Source organism: Elephas maximus, chromosome 11 (genome assembly GCF_024166365.1).
Source record: "Elephas maximus indicus isolate mEleMax1 chromosome 11, mEleMax1 primary haplotype, whole genome shotgun sequence".
Taxonomy (NCBI): Eukaryota; Metazoa; Chordata; class Mammalia; order Proboscidea; family Elephantidae; genus Elephas; species Elephas maximus.
The window spans coordinates 13,282,371-13,304,282 of NC_064829.1; the positions used below are offsets into that span (position 1 = coordinate 13,282,371).

The 21,912-nt window shown below is 42.1% G+C and overlaps 1 protein-coding gene across 1 annotated transcript in view; it reads right to left on the reverse strand.

The window, feature by feature from the left end:
- RAB31 (RAB31, member RAS oncogene family) overlaps positions 1 to 21,912 on the reverse strand; it is a 266,550-nt gene that overhangs the window by 148,246 nt on the left and 96,392 nt on the right. The window contains exon 2 of the mRNA XM_049900176.1: positions 11,310 to 11,389. Coding sequence (XP_049756133.1) covers positions 11,310 to 11,389 — 80 coding nt within the window. The remainder of the gene's footprint in view (positions 1 to 11,309; positions 11,390 to 21,912) is intronic.

Genomic DNA, 21,912 nt, shown 5'->3' on the forward strand with positions numbered 1-21,912 from the left:
AATTTTTTATTGTATAATTTTATTTTTTTTGTGGTTTTCTTCACTTTTCAACCTCTTTATGATGAGTACATAATACTTTTATAATCAGGAAAAATATTATTTTGTCCTGTTGATTGAGAGTATATGATAAAATATTCAAATATATTAAGTGGAAAATATAGGATACAAAACAATGCATATAGTATGATTCCTATTTTTATAAACTTATAAAATAAAAATTTCATTTTTTAAGAATTAGAAAAATTAGCCTTTTATCTTGACTCTGTCAAGGAAATGCACAGATAATCATGAAAAGAATAAGGAAGATCTATGTGGACTGGAAATGTATGCTGTACCATGTTATATACAGCATGACAGAAATCATTTGCATATCTGCATATACACAGAAGCTAGTTATAACAAATACAGTTGGAAGGGTATTCTGTGAGGCCCCTGTGACTCACCTGGACCGCCTAATCACACGTCTTGGACCAGGAGCACTCCCTGATAATCGCACACCTTGGACCAGAAGCATTCCCTGATAATCGCACACCTCGGACCAGGAGCATTCCCTGATAATCGCACACCTTGGACCAGGAGCATTCCCTGATAATGAAGACAGAAAGTCTCTGTCTCTCTCCCAGTTTCTTCTCCTTATCAGGGAAACTGCCCCGTTCTGGGTCCACAGTTAACAATTTCTCTGCTCTCCTTATGCATGCGCATCATACGGCACTTAGCCGACCCCCCTTCTGTATTTGTTTCCGATGGGGAAGGAACAGTATCCCTTCATTGCTGCACCAAAGAGCCCTGCACTGGCTGTGGAGTGAGACCTGCTGACCCTGGCAAATCAACATCCGCCACTGAAGTTGGCTTTGTTCTCTCTCTTCTTTACGTGAGTTAAGCATTGTTCCAACCAATGCCTTGTGTAAGCTGTGTCTTTCTTGGTGACCTCAGACCTTGGCTCAACAAATACATTAAATATGCTCTTTCCACTCCAAATACTAGTTATTACATAAGTTGAAGAATATGGGATTGGAGAGCTAGTAAAACCCTCTGATTTCATTTCTTACCTTATATATTTCTGTATTGCTCTGAGTTTTCTCATGAGCATAAAATCAATTTTTTAAAAAAGACCCAATACGTATATTTTTTAAATTCCAAAACCACCAAAATGCATTTACTAGACCAAATACTGTCAACAGTGCTTGACTGGTTCTCTCCAAAGATGGCTGCCAACTGCCCAGCTCCTCCTGTGTGTGCATACCGCCCCCCCCACCAAGGGTGGGGTTTATTTCCCTCCCTGAACTCTGGAAACTTGCTCTGACCAAGAAATTGTGGCCAAAATATGCCTATTAGAAATAATTTCTCCTAATGTTGAACACTTCAATGTATTTATCATGGTATTTCTTTTTTTAATTGTTACAATAGGAATACAATTTGGTCATAAAAATTTTTTCAAAAGTTTAAAAAGTAGGTGAAAGTCTTTTCTAAATCTTCTAGAACCATCCTTCAGAGTTAATCATTCTTACAGCGTTTACTTTTATTATCAAAAAATACAAAGCAAAAAAATAAGGAGAAAAAAATTATATTACAGAGAAGAGTGAAAAGAATTTCCTCTATAAAAATTGTACTAACATACGGAGCGCACATATTCGGAGACAACTCTCCACTGGTCTCTTGTGTTATGTGCATCTTGCAAGCAGAGGCACTTGCAGCTTTTCTTCAGACCATCTTTTTCAGGATGTTTGTTTAGGGAACAGCCTTGGACGACAGGGACAGGGTATCCCGCTGGAACAAAGACTGACATGCATATTGTCCAGCAGAAAAGACTCCAGTTGCCTGAGCTCGGGGCTCCTCTCCTTTTAACGCAACCCATTATCGTATTTAATGTAAATAACCTGTGCCTTCTACTTTTGTTTGCCAACCAACCCCTCCTTCTGCAAGGTATTTTCAGAAGCACCACTATGCCAATATTTTTTTTCTCACATATTGCTGTAAAAAAAAATTATCATAGCATGCTTATGAAAATACCTCATGGGGCAGGGGGGCAGGAGTGGGGAGCATTTGGCAAACAAACATAAAAGGCCTGAGTTGTTTGCATAAAAATACCGTGCATGTGAGACAGGGCCAAGATGGTTGACTAGGTAGAAGCTACTGCAGATCCCTCTTGCAACAAAGACTTGGAAAAACAAGTGAATTGATCACATACATGACAATCTGCGAATCCTAACCATCAGACACAGATCTAAAGAGTTGACCTGAGTGACAGGGGAGCGAAAAGCTGCACCCTGAAGCACCGACAGTCTCTGGAACCAGCATCCCACTCCACAGTCTTGAGCCCTCACGGTTCCCTGGTACCGAGTGGAGGGCCTGATTGAGGTTTGCTGAGATGGGGAAGTCACAGGACACAGCCCTAACCCCTAACCCCTAACCCCCTGGGGTAACCTCGGTAGAGACTCAGCCAGTGCAAACAGGCTGCACATTGACGCAGCTAACCAGAGAATGACCAACCACGGGGAAGTAGCGACTGTTTTCGAAGCCTGGAGCCAGTGTCCCAGTCAGAAAACCTTGGTGCTGGGCTTGGACTGGGCACGGGGAGCTGAGCACAGCTCCCTGAGATGGCGGAAACACAGGACGCAGCCCTAGCCCCCGAAGTGACCTCGGGGAACCCCAGCCAACACATGCAGGCAGCGCAACGACGCGACTGACAGGAGGAGAAGTCAGCGGGAGGCAGCGACTGGTTTTGGAGCCTGGAGTGCGGCGTCCCAGCAGGGGAACCTTGGTGCTGGGCTTTGGACTGGGAGCAGAGGAGCTGACCACGGCTTCTGAGCCTGTACAAGCACTGGATGCAGCCCTGACCCTCGGGGGCAATCTCTACCCAGCCAGCGCACACAGCCTATACACGCCCCTCGGGAATCTCAGATAAAACAGTCATCACCAAGCAGGATAAGTAACTTTGTCTATATTCCTGGGTGCTACTGGCTCCTATCTATCTGATCCCTCCCCTCCCTGCCCCAGGCGGCTTCATTAACATTAGAATTTCCTGGGCCAGGGAGTGAAGTGCTCTAGTTTGTTTGTTTCTTTTCTTTTCTGAACCCATTCTCCTAGCCTAAGAGAAGCAGCTACTAAAAACAAAAAATCCTTCCCTGACTTCCCTGAATTGGAATAAAAATACAGAACAATCTCCAGCCAAGCATATGAGATCCAGTCTTGGGCTTTCATCCCTACAGGGAACAAAGTGGCTATTATAATGCAAAGGCAATTCTGATACAGATCTGACTGTAATTGCTTCAGCAGATCACTGGAAAGACAAGTTTTCCAGGTCTGATATCTCTACCTATTAAACAGAGCCCTCACTGATCCACAACTGGGAACTGAGGGCTGGAGCTCCACCCAAACCACCTAGCAACCTGCCAAAGGGGTCTGAGGATACTGACACCTACCAGTCTTTAGAGGTACATCCATTGGGTGCCTAAGGTACAGCTGCAGAGCCCACCCACCAAAGTGCTTTAGGAATAGAGACACACCTACCTCACTGGCACGTGGGGGAAGGCTGTCAGCATCCTACCCGCCCCCCTGGAGTGTGATTCCCTGCTGCTACTAGAATCTAGTGCACACAACTATCACCACTACTCCTCTAACTTAATAGGTGACAGTCTACACCACACACTTGGTGACCGAAAATCAGAACAGCTAAGCTGATTCTACTCAAGAATAGTGAATGAACGCTTAGGCTCATGTATCTGGTAACAGCCCAAACCAGCTGGTAATAAGACATAAGTGATTCAAAGGCTACAACAATCAAGACACTGCAATCTAGTAGCCCAACTGCACATATTGAAAGAAAACAAAACAAGATAAGACTCAGCGAGCAAATATAAAATAAATCATTACAATATCTTATACATGGCTCGGAGACAGCAGTCAATATCAAACCACATAAAGAAGCAGACCATGATTGCTTCTACAAATTCCCAAATTAAAGGCTCAAAACCTTTCCCAAATGAAGATACAATCCTGGAATTGCCAGATACAGAATATAAAAAACTAATATACAGAACGCTTCAAGACATCAGGGATGACCTCAAAAATGAAATAAGGCAATCTACAGAAAAAGCCAAGGAACACACTGATAAAGCAGCTGAAGAAATCAAAAAGATTACTCAAGAACATAGTGGAAAAATTAATAAGCTGCAAGAATCCATAGAGAGACAGCATTCAGAAATCCAAAAGATTAACAGTAAAATTACAGAATTAGACAAGTCAATAGGCAGTCAGAGGAGCAGAATCGAGCAATCGGAATGCAGAGTAGGGGAGATGGAGGATAAGGCAATTAACACCAATATAGTTGAAGAAAAATCAGATAAAAGAATTAAAAAAAATAAAGAAACCCTAAGAATCATGTGGGACTCTATCAAGAAGAATAACTTGCGTGTGATTCGAGTTCCAGAACAGGAAGGGATAACAGAAAATACAGAGAAAATAGTTGAAGATCTGTTGGCAGAAAACTTCTCTGGCACCATGAAAGACGAAAGGATATCTATCCAAGATGCTCATCAAAACCCATATAAGATTGAGCCAAAAAGAAAATCACCAAGGCATATTATCATCAAACTTGCCAAAACCAAAGATAAAGAGAAAATTTTTAAAGCAGCCAGAGGTAAAAGAAAAGTCTCGTACAAAGGAGAATAAATAAAAGTAAGTTCAGACTACTCAGCAGAAACCACGCAGGCAAGAAGGCAATGGGATGACGTATATTGAGAGCACTGAAGGAGAAAAGCTCCCAATCAAGGATCATATATCCAGCAAAACTCTCTCTCAAATATAAAGGTGAAACTAAAACATTTATAGATAAACACAAGCTTAAAGAATTTGCAAAAACCAAACCAAAGCTACAATAATTACTAAAGGAAATTCTTTCGTTAAAAAAAAAAAATAGAAAATCAATAATATCAGATACCAACATAACAACTCAAATAGGGAAATCACAAAAACAAATTAAGATTAATTTTAAAAAGAAAAAAATGCTCAAAACAGGGAATCATTGAAGTCATGTGTAAAAGCTCACAATAATCAAAACGAGGGACTAAATACAGGAGGCATAGATCTTCCACATAGAGAGGAAAACAAGGCGATATAGGACGATACAAGTTCGGTCTTTACTTAGAAAAATAGGGGTAAATATTAAGGTAACCACAAAGAGGTCTAACGATTCCATAATTCAAAATGAAAACCAAGAAAAACATAACTACTCAGCAAACATAAATTCAACTACTATGAAAATGAGGAACACATAATTTACAAAGAAAAACGTCTCAGCACAAAAAAGTAAGTGGAAAAATGAAACTGTCAACAACACACACAAAAAGGCATCAAAATGACAGCACTAAACTCATACTTATCTGTAATTACGCTGAATGTAAGTGGACTAAATGCACCAATAAAGAGACAGAGAGTCTCAGACTGGATAAAGAAACACAATCCGTCTATACGCTGCCTACAAGAGACACACCTTAGAAGTAGAGACACAAACAAACTAAAACCCAAAGGATGGAAAAAAATATATCAAGCAAACAAAAATCAAAAAAGAGCAGGAGTAGCAATATTAATTTCTGACAAAATAGACTTTAAAGTGAAATCCACCACAAAGGATAAAGAAGGACACTACATAATGATTAAAGGGACAATTGACCAGGAAGACATAACCATATTAAATATTTACACACCCAATGACAGGGCTGCAAGATACATAAAACAAACTTTAACAGAACTGAAAAGTGAGATAGACACCTCCACAATTATACTAGGAGACTTCAACACCCCACTTTCGGAGAAGGATAGGACTTCCAGTAAGAAGCTCAATGGAGACACGGAAGACCTAATTGCTACAATCAATCAACTTGGCCTCATAGACTTATACAGAACACTCCACCCAAGAGCTGCAAAGCATACTTTTTTTTCTAGTGCACATGGAACATTCTTTAGAATAGATCACATATTAGGTCATAAAACAAACCTTTGCAGAATCCAAAACATCGAAATATTACAAAGCATCTTCTCAGACCACAAGGCCATAAAAGGAGAAATCAATAACAGAAAAATCAGGGAAAAGAAATGAAATACTTGGAAACTGAACAATAAGCTGCTCAAAAAAGACTGGGTTACATAAGACATTAAGGACAGAATAAAGAAATTCATAGACTGCAACAAGAATGAAAACACTTTCTATCAAAACCTCTGGGACAGGTAAATTTATATCGGTAAATGCACACACACATAAAGAAGAAAGAGTCAAAATCAGAGAACTGTCCCTACAACTTGACCAAAAAGAAAGCGAGCAACAAAGGAATCCATCACGCATCAGAAGAAAACAAATAATAAAAATTAGACCTGAACTAAATGAATTAGACAACAGAAAAACAATTAAAAGAGTTAACAAAGCCAAAAGCTGGTTCTTTGAAAAAATTAACAAAATTGATAAACCATTGGCCAGGCTGACTAAAGAAATACAGCAAAGGAAACAAATAACCCAAATAAGAAATGAGATGGGCCATATCACAACAGACCCAACTGCAATTAAAAGAATCATATCAGATTATTATTAAAAACTGTACTCTAACAAATTTGCAAACCTGGAAGAAATGGATGAATTTCTAGAAAAAACACTACCTACCTTTTTACCTAAACTAACACAATCAGAAGTAGAACAAATAAATAGACCCATAACAAAAAAAAGATTGAAAAAGGTAATCAAAAAACTCCCAAGAAAAAGAAAGCCCTGGCCCGGATGGCTTCACTGCACAGTTCTACCAAATTTCCAGAGAAGAGTTAACACCACTACTACGAAAGGTATTTCAAAGTATATAAAACGATGGAATACTACCTAACTCATTCTATGAAGCCACCATATCCCTGATACCAAAACCAGGTAAAGACACCACAAAAAAAGAAAATTACATACCTATATCCCTCATGAACATAGATGCAAAAATCCTCAACAAAATTCTAGCCAATAGAATTCAACAACATATCAAAAAAATAATCCACCATGACCAAGTGGGATTTATACCAGGTATGCAAGCTTGATTCAATATTAGAAAAACCATTAATGTAATCCACCATATAAATAAAACAAAAGACAAAATCCACATGATCTTATTAATTGATGCAGAAAAGGCATTTGACAAAGTCCAACACCCATTTATGATAAAAACTCTCCCCGAAATAGGAATTGAAGGAAAATTCCTCAACATAATAAAGGGCATCTATACAAAGCCAATAGCCAACATCATTCTAAATGGAGAGAGCCTGAAAGCATTTCCCTTGAGAACAGGAACCAGACAAGGATGCCCTTTACCACCACTCTTATTCAACATTGTGCTGGAGGTCCTAGCCAGAGCAATTAGGCTAGACAAAGAAATAAAGGGCATCTGGATTGGCAAGGAAGAAGTAAAATTATCTCTATTTGCAGACGACATGATCATATACACAGAAAACCCTAAGGAATCCTCCAGAAAACTACTGAAACTAATAGAAGAGTTTGGAAGAGTCTCAAGTTATAAGATAAACATACAAAAATCACCTGGATTTATCTACTTCAACAAAAAGAACATCGAAGAGGAAATCACCAAATAAATACCATTCACAGTAGCCCCTAAGAAGATAAAATACTTAGGAATAAATCTTACCAAAGATGTAAAAGACCTATACAAAGAAAACTACAAAGTACTAGCGCAAGAAACTAAAAGGGACCCACACAAGTGGAAAAACATACCTTGCTCACGGATAGGAAGAATTAACATAGTAAAAATGTCTATTCTACCAAAAGCCATCTATACATACAATGCACTTCCAATCCTAATTCTAACGACATTTTTTAAAGTGATGGAGAAACAAATCACCAACTTCATATGGAAGGGAAAGAAGCCCTGGATAAGTAAAGAATTACTGAAAAAGAAGAAGAAAGTGGGAGGCCTCACTCTACCTGATTTTACAACATATTATACAGCCAGAGTAGTCAAAACAGCCTGGTACTGGTACAACAACAGGCACATAGACCAATGGAACAGAACTGAGAATCCAGATATAAATCCATCCACATATGAGCAGTTGATATTTGACAAAGGCCCAGTGTCAGTTAATTGGGGAAAAGATAGTCTTTTTAACAAATGGTGCTGGCATAACTGGATATCCATTTGCAAAAAAATGAAACAGGACCCATACCTCACACCATGCACAAAAACTAACTCCAAGTGGATCAAAGACCTAAACATAAAGACTAAAACGATAAAGATCATGGAAGAAAAAACAGGGACAATGTTAGGAGCCCTAATACAAGGCATAAACACAACACAAAACAATAGTAAAAATGACAAAGAGAAACCAGATAACTGGGAGCTCCTAAAAATCAAACACCTATGCTCATCTAAAGACTTTACCAAAAGAGTAAAAAGACCACCTACAGATTGGGAAAAAATTTTCAGCTACGACATCTCCTACCAGCACCTGATCTCTAAACTCTATATCATTCTGTTAAAACTCAACCACAAAAAGACAAACAACCCAATCAAAAAGTGGGCAAAGGATATGAACACGCACTTCACTAAAGAAGATATTCAGGCAGCTAACAGATACATGAGGAAATGCTCTCAATCATTAGCCATTAGAGAAATGCAAATTAAAACTACAATGAGATTCCATCTCACTCCAACAAGGCTGGCATTAATGCAAAAAACACAAAATAATAAATGTTGGAGAGGCTGTGGAGAGATTGGAACACTTATACACTGCTGGTGGGAATGTAAAATGGTACAAACACTTTGGAAATCGATTTGGGGTTTCCTTAAAAAGTTAGAAATAGAACTACCATTAAAAAAAAAAAAAACTTTTTTTTTTTCTACCATACAACCCAGAAATTCCGCTCCTCAGAATATATCCTAGAGAAATAAGAGCCTTTACATGAACAGATATATACACACCCATGTTCACTGCAGCACTGTTTACAATAGCAAAAAGCTGGAAGCAACCAAGGTGTCCATCAACAGATGAATGGATAAATAAATTATGGTATATCCACACAATGGAATACCATGCATCAATAAAGAACAGTGATGAATCTGTGAAACATTTCATAACATGGAGGAACCTGGAAGGCATTATGCTGAGTGAAATTCATCAGATGCAAAAGGACAAATATTGTATAAGACCACTATTATAAGACCTTGAGAAATAGTTTAAAATGAGAAGAACACATTCTTTTGTGGTTATGAGAGGGGAGGAGGGAGGAAGGGTGGGAGAGGGTTATTTACTGATTAGATAGTAGATAAGAACTCCTTTAGGTGAAGGGAAGGACAATACTCAACACAGGGAAGGTCAGCTCAACTGGACCAGACCAAAAGCAAAGAAGTTTCCTGGATAAACTGAATGCTTCGAAGGTCAACGGAGCAAGGGCGGGGGTTTGGGGACTACGGCTTCAGGGCACATCTAAGTCAATTGGCAAAATAAATTCTATTAAGAAAACATTCTGCATCCCACTTTGAAGTGTGGCGTCTGGGGTCTTAAATGATAACAAGTGGCCATCTAAGATGCATCAATTGGTCTCAACCCACCTGGATCAAAGGAGAATGAAGAACACCAAGGTCACAAGTTAACTATGAGCCCAAGAGACAGAAGGGGCCACATGAACTAGAGACTTATGTCATCCTGAGACCAGAAGAACTAGATGGTGCCCCGCCACAACCGATGACTGCCCTGACAGGGAGCACAACAGAGAACCCCTGAGGGAGCAGAAGAACAGTGGGATGCAGACCCCAAATTCTCATAAAAAGACCAGACTTAATGGTCTCACTGAGACTGGAAGAATCCCAGTGGTCACGGTCCCCAAACCTTCTGTTGGCCCAGGATAGGAACCACTCCCGAAGACAATTCATCAGACATGGATTGGACCGGACAATGGGTTGGAGAGAGATGCTGATGAGGAGTGAGCTACTTGTATCAGGTGGATGGATACTTGAGACTGTGTTTGCATCTCCTGTCTGGAGGGGAGATGGGAGGGTAGAGAGGGTTAGAAACTGGCAAAACAGTTGCGAAAGGAGAGACTGGAAGGAGGGAGCGGGCTGACTCATTAGGGGGAGAGTAAATGGGAGTATGTAGTAAGGTGTATATAAGTGTATATGTGAGAGACTGACTTGATTTGTAAACTTTCACTTAAAGCACAGTAAAAATTATTTAAAAAAGAAAATACTGTACATGTGGAGCTGTCACATCACCCTAAGGAGCTCACTGTATGTTGTATGCCAACATACAATGATAACACTGTGAGTATTGGCACTTCCTTTGTCTCTGATCCAGATGTCTCATGTCTTCTGCCAGCATCCATGAAACTGTGACCAGTTCACTTGTTACCTTGCAAATAGGGTAAAATCTCAGACCCTACGTATTTCTTGACACATATTTTTGTGAACATGTTTCTTAAGCCATTTTTAAAAAATAAAATGTGGTGGATTCTCTCCCCTGTACAGCTCCAACCACTAGCCAACTGGTCTTGATGATCTGCTTATTTCCTACCATAAATTTTCTCCACCTTCCCCTGACAGAAACAATCTCCCCTGTCCTGACCAATCCTACAGGGGTTCCCTCTGAAGGGAGGTAAAAGCTTGCTCTCTGCAAAGAGCATATCTTCAGGGCAAAAAATAATGGGATCGATGTCTAAAAGCACGAAAAGCAACCACCTGCAAAACAGCACTGCAAAAGCATATCCAGCCAAAGAATCCAACAGAAAGGAGATGATAACTAGGAAAACCCTCCAACATTCCAAGGTCCAGTTCTGAGAACTAAACAGCCCACCACCGCCCCTCCTCAATCATCAGAAGAGCAGTAGCAAAAGGCTTAGATCAATCCAGAAAGGTAAATGAATCTGCCCCACAGACTGTTTGGACAACTGTGATGTGTGAGTAGATGGCATCTCCTACACTCAGTAGGCAAGTTAAAGCAGAACCTTTGGGGATTTGTCCTGTGGATCATCTTCCATCTGGAAATACAACAGACATAGTTTGCAAAACAGCGCTCTTGAGGATAAAAGAAATAGCATTCAGTTGCAGCATGAGGAAGGCTGGCCAAGGAAAACAATAATTGAGAAGGATGATAAGCCCAGGCACTTTGCTTGGAAGTCCCTGAATCTCTGTCTGCCAAAGTCTCACAGCTGGGACTGATTTTCACTGGCTGGGATGAAAACTATGCCCTGCCTAAAGGCTCAGACAGAGACAAGGAGACCTCCCGAGGTCTCTGAAAAGAAAAACCATGAAGGAGAATAAATAACATACAGAACTTACCCAATAGTTGGGCTGATGTTGTGGTCAAAGTGATCCTGGACAAAGCGGCACACAATGCTTGATTTCCCAACGCCGGTGTCCTGGAAAGGAATGAGGACACAACCATGAGGATCAAGGAGCCAAATTTTGACCCAGTGTAAACGCATAACAGGATGAGAAGGGTTTTCTGGTTGATGGATTCAGAGGAGAGGAAATTCTATTTCCTACAGTATTTTTTATAATAAAATTGTATTGCTTTCATAGAAAAGAGATATGGTAAAATAAGCTTTAGGAACATGTTCCACATATAGGCAATAATTCACCCAGAACTAGCATGTTCACAATAAATGTATCTCCAGAAATTTGGAGATTTTTAGAAAGGTCTAGAGAAGAAGTATAGTAACATACCACATTGTTTTGATAGAACTGATTTTGTTCAAAACTTTAGCAATCAAAAAATACATAATCTAGTTCTCTAAATATCACCCTACAAGACGATGAATTTCTATATTTCTAACATTTTCTCTCTAGAATCTGATGGCTGCATAATAAACTCCATTTTGCTTAATTATGTAAAGGTCTCTTCTCAGATCTTTCTCTATGAATTAATTCTTTAACGCTGATTAGGATAGAGGTCTGGTTACACACTGGAAATTGTGCACATGCTTTTATAGCCACCCATTCCAAATGCCTTGTAAAAGAGTTTAAGGAATAAAGACATAAATTCACAAGGTCAAGGAGATAGAGGAGACAACACCAGACGAGTAGTATCAACAAATCCAGGGAATGAAAAGCAGTCGGACAAGTGGTGATGGAGAAAGAAAGAGCTGAACCCTCAGTGCCTGCAGTGAGGAAAGGCAATGGGAAGCAAGCCAAATTGAGCCACAGACTCCCAGGGAATCGGAAGACCTAGAGAGGGCAAGGCTGAAAACAGGGCCAGATGAAAGGCCGCACAAAAACATACCCCTGGAGTCCCTAGCCACATAACCAGGGGAGACAGGTGCGTGACTCTCCCAGAATCCCGAATCAGATTCTGATGGAGCCTTTTAGCAGTAGCTTGGGAAGTGCAGTGTGTTCTGAAGCCATGTAAGCGAAATGCTATACAGTTAAGGGTGAGAACCACGACAGCCCTTTCCCCCAGTACCTCCCAGACAGCCAGCTTATATAGCCCTGGGCTCCAGGTAAGATCCTGACATTTGAGGTCCCCCTCCCTGAGGCCCTTGTGCATTGTCAGCAAGCCCCAGTGCAGAGCTTCAAATGTGCATTTTAATCTCAGTTAAAGAGTACCAAGCATTTGTACCCGCATGAAAAGAACAGAATGCTATTGCAAAAGATTATTCAGAGAATAAGACCATAAAAATATGGTGATGGAAATTAAAATTTCAAAGGGAGAATTAGAAGATAAAATCAAGAAGCTACCCATAAAGTATAACAGAGAGCAATCGCCTTCTGTTGCTAGCATCTTCTGAGAGATGGCAAGCCAGGAGGAAGGAAGGTTCACCAAAGGCAGCACCTTCAACACAAAAGTCATGTCAATGTGTTCTTATTCAGAAGGATCATGGAGACATTTTGAGGTCTCAAAGTGAAAGGGGAACAAGACATATGTAGTCCAAAAAGGGAAAAATACTAATAAAACTTCCTAGAAGGTGTAAATTAAAAAGCCAAGATCAAGGAGAAAACGTTGAAACTGAGAGAACTGTGTTTCTCTTCAGACATTGCAATGAGGTCTGAAATACCAACTGGTTTTCAATCTGAATTATTTCTATTCCATTTCCTGTCTATGTGTGTGTGGCAGGGGTGGGGCGGAGATGATTCCAGCCAGCCTCGGGCAAGAGGGGCCTTGACTTGTGGCATTCATCAGAACATCATTCTTCAGAGAGCATGGCCTTCCCCTGGCTCCGGAGCCATGATGAAGCACGGCACCCAAAGCTGCCTGTCTGCAGTCTGCAAATCGATGCCCAGAGTTCAGGGAGGTGACCACAGAATTAAAACATCAGCTGCTACAGCTCCAAATCAATGCTGCTATTTCTGAGCTGCACCGCAGTGTGGATTCCGGCTAATGTTCCCCCACAATCCACCAAACCACAACCCAGTACTTCTTCGCTCGGTTGTTTTTAAAATCCTTTGTGGATGGGCAGGTCCTTGCTGGATATCCACGCAATGCCATGGAAGATAACATTGAGGACTGTGACACCCTATCATGCCATCGAAGACAACAAAAATGCCCCTGCTGGCAGCACTCTGTTCCAAGGAGGACTGTTCTTTACAAGCTGTTGAGTAGGTGGGGCGGGGTCTCTCCCCAGCACTGGCCACGCTAGTTTTTATTTTTACGTCACCACGTTCATGGGATGCAGAGCCCCCCACCGCCCACCCCGCCCCAGAACCTTCTAATGTATTTCCCTGTGAGGAATGCTAACTGATGAACTCCTGCCCTGCCTGTCTGGCAAAGGTGGGTCAACTGTACATGCACCTTCTTCCCAGAACCTGTCTGCCCCCCTGTGCATCTCTCGCTCACAGTTTAGGAATCTTCTTTCTTAGGGTCCAGACAGTCACTCATTTTTTATTCACCCAAGAAGCGTTATTCACTGAGCTCATCCTCCCACAGGCCACAGTGTGCTAGACCTACTGACAGAGACAGCTGCTTGCCTGAGAAGCTCTGGGGCAGCGACAGGTACCCAGCACAGGTAAGACCAGAGCATGGCACATGGAGGCAAGGGTCACCAGAGCTCAGGGGACCAGTCTTTACCTCCCAGCCTTCGGGCCCACTTTGCCTTCTTTGGTATCCTTCAGCTCATCCCTAGCCTCTCCCTGCTACCAAGTTCAGGAAACCACTCCTCCCCAACGCCTCAGCCTGAGAGGCCCTTCCTCCTATCAGCTCTAGGCCCGCACTCTGCACTCTCAGCTGGCCCCTCCTGGGTGTGGTTTTTGATAAGATTGTGCATCTTAACAGCTGGGACTCTGCTCTAGGAAGCACTGCTTTTTAGTCTATTCATTTACTCTACCCAAGGACTGTGCTCAAGGCAATTGATCACAAATCCTCAAAGCAGCCAACAAACAAATCCTAACCCGCCCCCCACCCCGCATTCAAAATGCTCTTGAAGATGAAAAATTAAAAAGTCATCTTAAAATTATTCAATGCTTCTTATTATCTTCTATAACTGATTGTCTTTGTTATCTAGTGCTGCTATAACAGAAATACCACAAGTGGATGGCTTTAACAAAGAAATTTATTCTCTCACACTCTAGTGGGTTACAAGTCCAAATTCAGGGAGTCAGCTCCAGGGGGTGGCTTTCTCTCTCTGTTGGCTCTGGAAGAAGATTTCTTGTTATCACCCTTCCCCTGGTCAAGGAGCTTCCCAGGTGCAGCGACCCCAGGTCCAAAGGACGCGCTCTGTTCCGGACACTGCTTTCTTGGTGGTATAAGGTCCCCAAGCTCTGCTTGCTTCCCTTTCCTTTTATCTCTCAAGAGATAAAAGGTGGTACAGGCCACATCTCAGGGAAAATCCCTTTACATTGGATCAGGGATGTGGCCTGAGCAAGGGTGTTACATCCCACCCTAATCCTCTTCAACCACAGGCACAGATTATGATTGATAACACATACGAAAATCACAAAATGGAAGACAACCACACATGGCCTGACCAAGCTGACACACATTTTGGGGGGGACACAATTTAATCCATTACAATGATTGAAGCTAATCTGCCCACTTTTCTGAATAGATAAAGCAGCAAGGCCCACTTGAATTCAGACTTAATTCTTCAGCCAAATACATTCAGTGCTTCTTTTTTTTTTTTCACAAATTTAACTCTTAACGTTTTTCTCTCTTACACATTTGATAGAACAAAAGGCCAGAGAAACTTCTAGTTTGTCTCAGAAGAGAAACTATTCTCACACACAAAAAAAACTGCACCAGAGAACCCTGGTTCTCTGGCCAGGGAAGGCTTGGCGGCAGCTCCAGAAGCCAGCTGCGGCTCCTACCTCAGGCTGCTTTCTCCCGGTGACGGCCTGCCTTTCCTTGGCCGGCCACGAGGGGAAGGCCCTGCACAAGGTTTGCTAATCTGTGGGCTCTGGACAGCCTGCAGCCAGGACACCCTGCAGTTTCCATGAACCACTCAGCTCTGTGATTTCCTTTTCCTAAAGGAGCCTTATGCAGGCTGTAACACACAGAAAACCGAGGAACACACCAGGCGATCCACCACGCTCACCCATGATGACGCAAAGGCTACAGCAGGAAAGGGGAAGAGGGTCTACAGGACGAAGGAACGTCTGTTAAAAGAGAAGAATGAGAGGGGAAGGCCAGGCTGCCCAGCACTCTTTCAAGCCACGTTCCTTTTTGCGGACTGACTGATAGAAACATGCACATGTATATATATATTTCCACTTCCTAAGATTCTGGGAATGCCAACGCCCATCTTATCCAAGCCCCTGGTTTGGCAAAAGAGGAAGCCGTGTGACTCCCTCAAGGTCACAAAGCTGGCTGGTAGAGTCGGAAACAAATGTTCTGAGTCCCAGTCAAGTCCTCCTAAGATGCGCACAGGTTAAACCAGCCTCCCTGCCAAATGTAAACGGTTTTCAAAACAAAGGTCAGTTTCCTAAGACTCACAAGAAATACTTCTATCATGGCTTTCTAGTTTCACATCCAGAGTCCTGGGTGGCGCGAACCGCTACACACTCAAGTACTAGCCAAAGGGTTAGCAGTTTGAACCCACCCAGAGGCTCCTCAGAAGACAGGCCTGGTGATCTATTGCCAAAAGGTCACAGCCTTGAAAACCCTATGGAGCAGTTCTACTCTGCACACACGGGGTCGTCATGAATTGGAATCGACCCGTCAGCAATTAACAAGAAGAGTTTCACGTCACATTATTCAAATTACTCAGTAAAAAAAAAGACCAAACCCGTTGTTGTCGAGTCAATTCCAACTCATAGTGACCCTATAGGACAGGGCAGAACTGCCTCATAGAGTTTCCAAGAGCGCCTAGTGGATCTGAACTGCCGACTTTTTGGTTAGCAGCTATAGCTCTTAACCACTACGCCACCAGGGTTTCCAAATTACTCAGTCAAAAACAAAACCAAACCCAGTGCCGTCGAGTCGATTCCAAAATTACTCAGTAGCATCATGGAATCTAAGGATGTCCACTGCTGTTTGCCAGTGATGAAAGGGGGACATGCTACTGACTGCTGGGGAGCCATCAGGTTAAAACCAATTCTGATTCCACCAACCAGGAAGCAAGTTTAGTAAAAACCTCCCTGTGGGATAATCAGTGTTCCATTCTTATTTGTATGGTTGAAATCAGGCATGTGTTGAGGCCTAGCAATATGTGGACTATCTACTTATTCAGAAATAGATCTCCATTTGATACTCCTCCCATATAAGTTATTATTTTATGCTAATAACAATTCTGAGAAAAAACACTCACTCTGAGAAGACAACCTTTGAGGTTGGAACTGTCACATTAATTAATCATACGTAAATCTGTAATTACAACATCACAAACCAAAATCTTTAGGCTGCTATTAAGTAAAGCTCTAGGCACAACCAATCTGTAGAAACCGAGACTAAATTACTTAATTTGCCCATGAACTGCTATAATGGCCTTCAAGTAGGGTTTCCTACTCTTTAAAAAAAATAATAAATAAAAAAAACCTACTGCTGTCCAGTCGGTTCCGACTCATAGTGACCCTATAGGTAAACTTCCCCCACAAAAAAAAAAAAAAAAAAAGCCCACTGCCATCAAGTCGATTCCGACTCACGGTGACCCCTATAGGACAGAGTAGACCTGCCCCACAGAGTTTCCAAGAAGCACCTGGTGGATTTGAACTGCCATCCTTTACGGTTAGCAGATGTAGCTCTCAATCACTATGCCACCAGGGTTTCCACCTATAGGTAACTCAGAACCCAGTAAAGGTAAGGAATAGTAAATCTTAGGCAAGTGTATTACAACCACCTCATCCTGCTCTCAGGGCCCTGGTGGTACAGTGGCTGAAAGCCTGGCTGCTAACCAAAAGGCTGGCAGTTCAAATCCACCAGGTGCTTCTTGGAAACTCTGTGGGGCAGTTCTACTCTGTCCTATAGGGTCGCTATGAGTCAGAATCGAGTTTCTTTTTTTTTTTTTCAAATCCTGCTCTCAGAGTCTAGGGGTGGTACAAACGGCTGCTAGCCAAAATGTTGGAGGTTTAAGTCCACCCAGAAGCACCTCAGAAGAAAGGCCTGGTGATCTACTTCAGAAAAACTAAAGTCACTGAAAATCCTACGACACGCAGTTCTACTCTTCCATGGGGTCGCCATGCGTGGGGGAGTTGACTCCACTGCAGCTCGTAATCCTTTTCCCATGGCTGACATCACTAATCAACGCCATAGTGGGGGATTTGACTCCACTGCAGCTCGTAATCCTTTTCCCATGGCAGACATCACTAATCAATGCCATGAGTGGGGGAGTTGACTCCACTGCAGCTGGTAATCCCTTTCCCATGGCAGACATCACTAATCAACGCCATAGTGGGGGATTTGACTCCACTGCAGCTGGTAATCCTTTTCCCATGGCAGACATCACTAATCAATGCCATAGTGGGGGAGTTGACTCCACTGCAGCTGGTAATCCTTTTCCCATGGCTGACATCACTAATCAACGCCATAGTGGGGGATTTGACTCCACTGCAGCTGGTAATCCTTTTCCCATGGCAGACATCACTAATCAATGCCATGAGTGGGGGAGTTGACTCCACTGCAGCTGGTAATCCCTTTCCCATGGCAGACATCACTAATCAATGCCATGAGTGGGGGAGTTGACTCCACTGCAGCTGGTAATCCCTTTCCCATGGCAGACATCACTAATCAACGCCATAGTGGGGGATTTGACTCCACTGCAGCTGGTAATCCCTTTCCCATGGCAGACATCACTAATCAATGCCATGAGTGGGGGAGTTGACTCCACTGCAGCTGGTAATCCCTTTCCCATGGCAGACATCACTAATCAACGCCATAGTGGGGGATTTGACTCCACTGCAGCTGGTAATCCTTTTCCCATGGCAGACATCACTAATCAACGCCATAGTGGGGGAGTTGACTCCACTGCAGCTGGTAATCCCTTTCCCATGGCTGACATCACTAATCAACGCCATAGTGGGGGAGTTGACTCCACTGCAGCTGGTAATCCTTTTCCCATGGCAGACATCACTAATCAATTCAGGACACACTGATGGGGCCTCCAGTTTTTTTTCAATCCAGCTCCACGGAGAACCACCACAAATCAAATCAATCAAAGTAGGTGTCAGAGGAGAAGCAATTGCTCCCTCTGGTCCCTGCACTCTGCAAGTCATTCAACACATTCCAGGGATTTCTCCACTCCAAACTGACTGAGCTTTGGCCTGCGAACATTTCTTTAAAATCTTCACAAATGGTAAGGCTTTTCAGGAAACGAACAGAGAATATACATTGTTGATAACATTCTAAGTCAATGTGCCTCTTATGAAAAGGAAATTACAAACTATAACAAGGTACCAAGACTCAGGAATTCTATCCTAAGAATACAGTTAAAGAAGGAAAAAATGAGCACAAAAAAGTTCACTGCAATATTATTTATAAAAAATTGAAACTGTCTAAATAAATGAACTATAAATTAAATAAATTATGGCTCATTCCTATCAAACTGGTGAAAAGGCAGGATACGATCTGCCCAGACTATGTGCTACCGAAAGGGTCCGGAGCATCATCCCATTTGCAAGGCAATGCTGCATCTCTCTCTGGCATAGGAATCAGAGGTAGCCCATATGGCAAGGATTTCTGCATTTGCTTTTTTATTCATCTGTTTACTTGTTTAAAAGCTTAGACTTTAATGCTTCTAAAAAGTCTTAAGTGTCTTAAGCATTCCTGAGGAGTTGGGAAATTTAGGAGAGTCTGAACAGGTCAGCCAGACCTTGTGGGTTGAGGGAAAACACGGAGAACCATGGGATGGTCTGGATTCTTCTGACCTCAAAAGTGAGAGAAGCCAAGAGCACTAGAGGAACGTGACCAAGTAGAGTAAAGGTCTCCATCAAGGCACACTGAGAACACTCCACCCACCTTATACGAGCAAGACCTTGTATGGAGAAAACCACAGCAAGGAGTGAGCAGTAATTAGAGGTGGGGCCAGACATAGTGGGGAGAAGATGAAGGGAGAAACGTTAGGATAAAGTGTGTGCTGCCGTTGAGATGAGGCTGTGGGGGAAGAATTTAAGTTTCTTCCATCAGGGCTAAAGAGCCAGCAGCTGTAGGGAGCCTGGCCCACTGCTTCTTCCCAGGTCCTAAGAGCCCTGTTCAGAAGAGCCAAGGTTCACTCTCCTGGTGCCCTGGATACCAAACAGGGGCTTATCCGACACATAGATTTAATGGATCCATGTGCCTCCTGCCCTAAATAACATCTTTCTAGTATGAAATCATTCCTATGTATCCCAAGCACTGAACTTTTCGACAGAGTTATTTTTGCACTAAAGAGAAAAGGGGTCAATATTTATAAATTACAGTTAGTACTACTACAAAAAAAGTACCATAAAAGCAGAAAACATTACTAAACTCAAGTCCATAATATGCTTGTTTTATTACCACACATTCTACAAGCCTTCCTCCAGCTGTAGTGGAGAATCTATCCAAGCAGAGTCAATCTCAACCTTTACATTTAGTTCCAGGAATATCTGAGCTGGCAGTGCAAGAAAATCCAAACCTATGCAGCTTGCTGTATTTAGGAAACCACACCACAAGATTATTTGAGGAAAACACAATATACATAAAAGGCTTCTGACCATTCACAGAAACAATACTGCCATTCTTTATTTGTGGTTATTTCCAAACACGTCAATGGTATGTGTTATAACAAACATCTCAAAATCCATTTATAAAGGGAAGCTAACTACATTTATGATAAAAATAGAATTTAATTGTCTCGTATTAAAAAAGAAGGGTGGGTTCTACCTGAGTCTGAGAGCCACTAGACTTTGTTTTCTCTATCTCTTGGGGGGAAAAATTGCTTCCATATCTAATCTTAAACCTATAAAGAGCATAAATGAATTTTAGTATTTAGATTAATGCCTGTGGACATTAACAGACATAGCATGGAAATGTCCACAATTCTCTAAATTTAAGCAAGAAATCCAAAGCCCACACACAGAGAATAAAGTGCCATGTCTGAAGACGTGTAAAAAATGCACCACGAGAAATGGGGAAAAAAAGAATCCTACTAGAAAATACGAAGAAAGGAGCAGAAGCAGCGAGCATGAAAGCCCAAGGAAGGGGTGCGTGGCTGACCCAAAGGGGAATAAATGACATAAGCACTGGCACACATGTTATCTCATTTGGTCCGCACAACAGCCCTCTGTAAAGGGGTGGGACCGCCAGCACTATCCACATTTTCCAGGTAAGAAAACTGTGGGTCTATAAGTTTAGGTGAATTGTTCAAGGCCCTGTAACTAGTAAAAGAGTCCAGACTCAGACTTTGCTTTCTCCACATCCAGTGGTCTGCTCACCAGCCAAACGACCTCTCCAGAAGGCAAGCATGCACACACTTACTCATTTATTCGGCGTATGTATGGTCAGCAATATGCTACGGACAGAGGGATAAAAAGATTAAGACCTGAAATATGCAGTCAGGACACTTACAAACCAGACATAAAACTTCACAAAGGCAGAAGGGGCAGAGTGACAGTGACTGAAACAACTGCACAGGCAGCCCCCAACATATCATCTGGATTGCAGACGACTGTGTTCAAAAATCCCATTTGCTGGCTAACATTTGAAACTCAAAAATGCGTTCTTCCACTGTAACAACACTATAAATAAATGATTACTTCCTAGGCTTGCCACTGAACTACAGCCTCTACAGTGGCACATGATGTCCATTTCTAACACTGTTTCCAAAAGGAAAACTTGCTACAATTTCAACTGAGGGTTTCCGTCAGTGCAAATCAGACTCCAGGCCTTTAATACAAGCAGAATGCCTCAGGGTGTAAGCAGGTCTCTGGCGGACAAACAGTCCAGCAGATTTGGACTCCAGTGATACTGCCAGTTGTATAAATCTTTCACAGCAGTAGGGGTGGGAAAAATAAGAATATTAACGATGATAATAGTTAACATTTATGGAGCACATAAAAGGTTTCAAGCACTAAACTAGGCACTTTACATGGAAAAAAGTATCAGGTGTTATCTCTTCAGGGCCCCTTGATGGCGTAAGCAGTTAAGCACTCAACCAGTAGCTGAAAGGTTGGCAATTTGAACCCACTGAGAGGCACCTGGGAAGACAGGCCTGGGGACCTGCTTCCAAGAGGTCACAGCCTTGAAAACCCTATGGAACACAGCTCTACTCTGCACACAGAGTGAACTCACTGGCCACTAACAACACTATCTCTTCAAGTACTGTTTCTGTTCTATTACCCCTAGGCTGTTCTTCTGGGGTTCCAGTTAGGCCCGTGTTAAACTCTTTTACCTCCTCATATATACTTTTCTTTATTTTCCTTTTGGTTTCTCTAAGCTTCAGTTTAGAAATTTTCTTATGATCTATCTTCCATTCCTCTCCAGATATTATTCAAACCCATTTACTGATTTCCTGATATCAGTTATTGTATTTTTCCCGCTATAAAATTTTCACTTGATTCA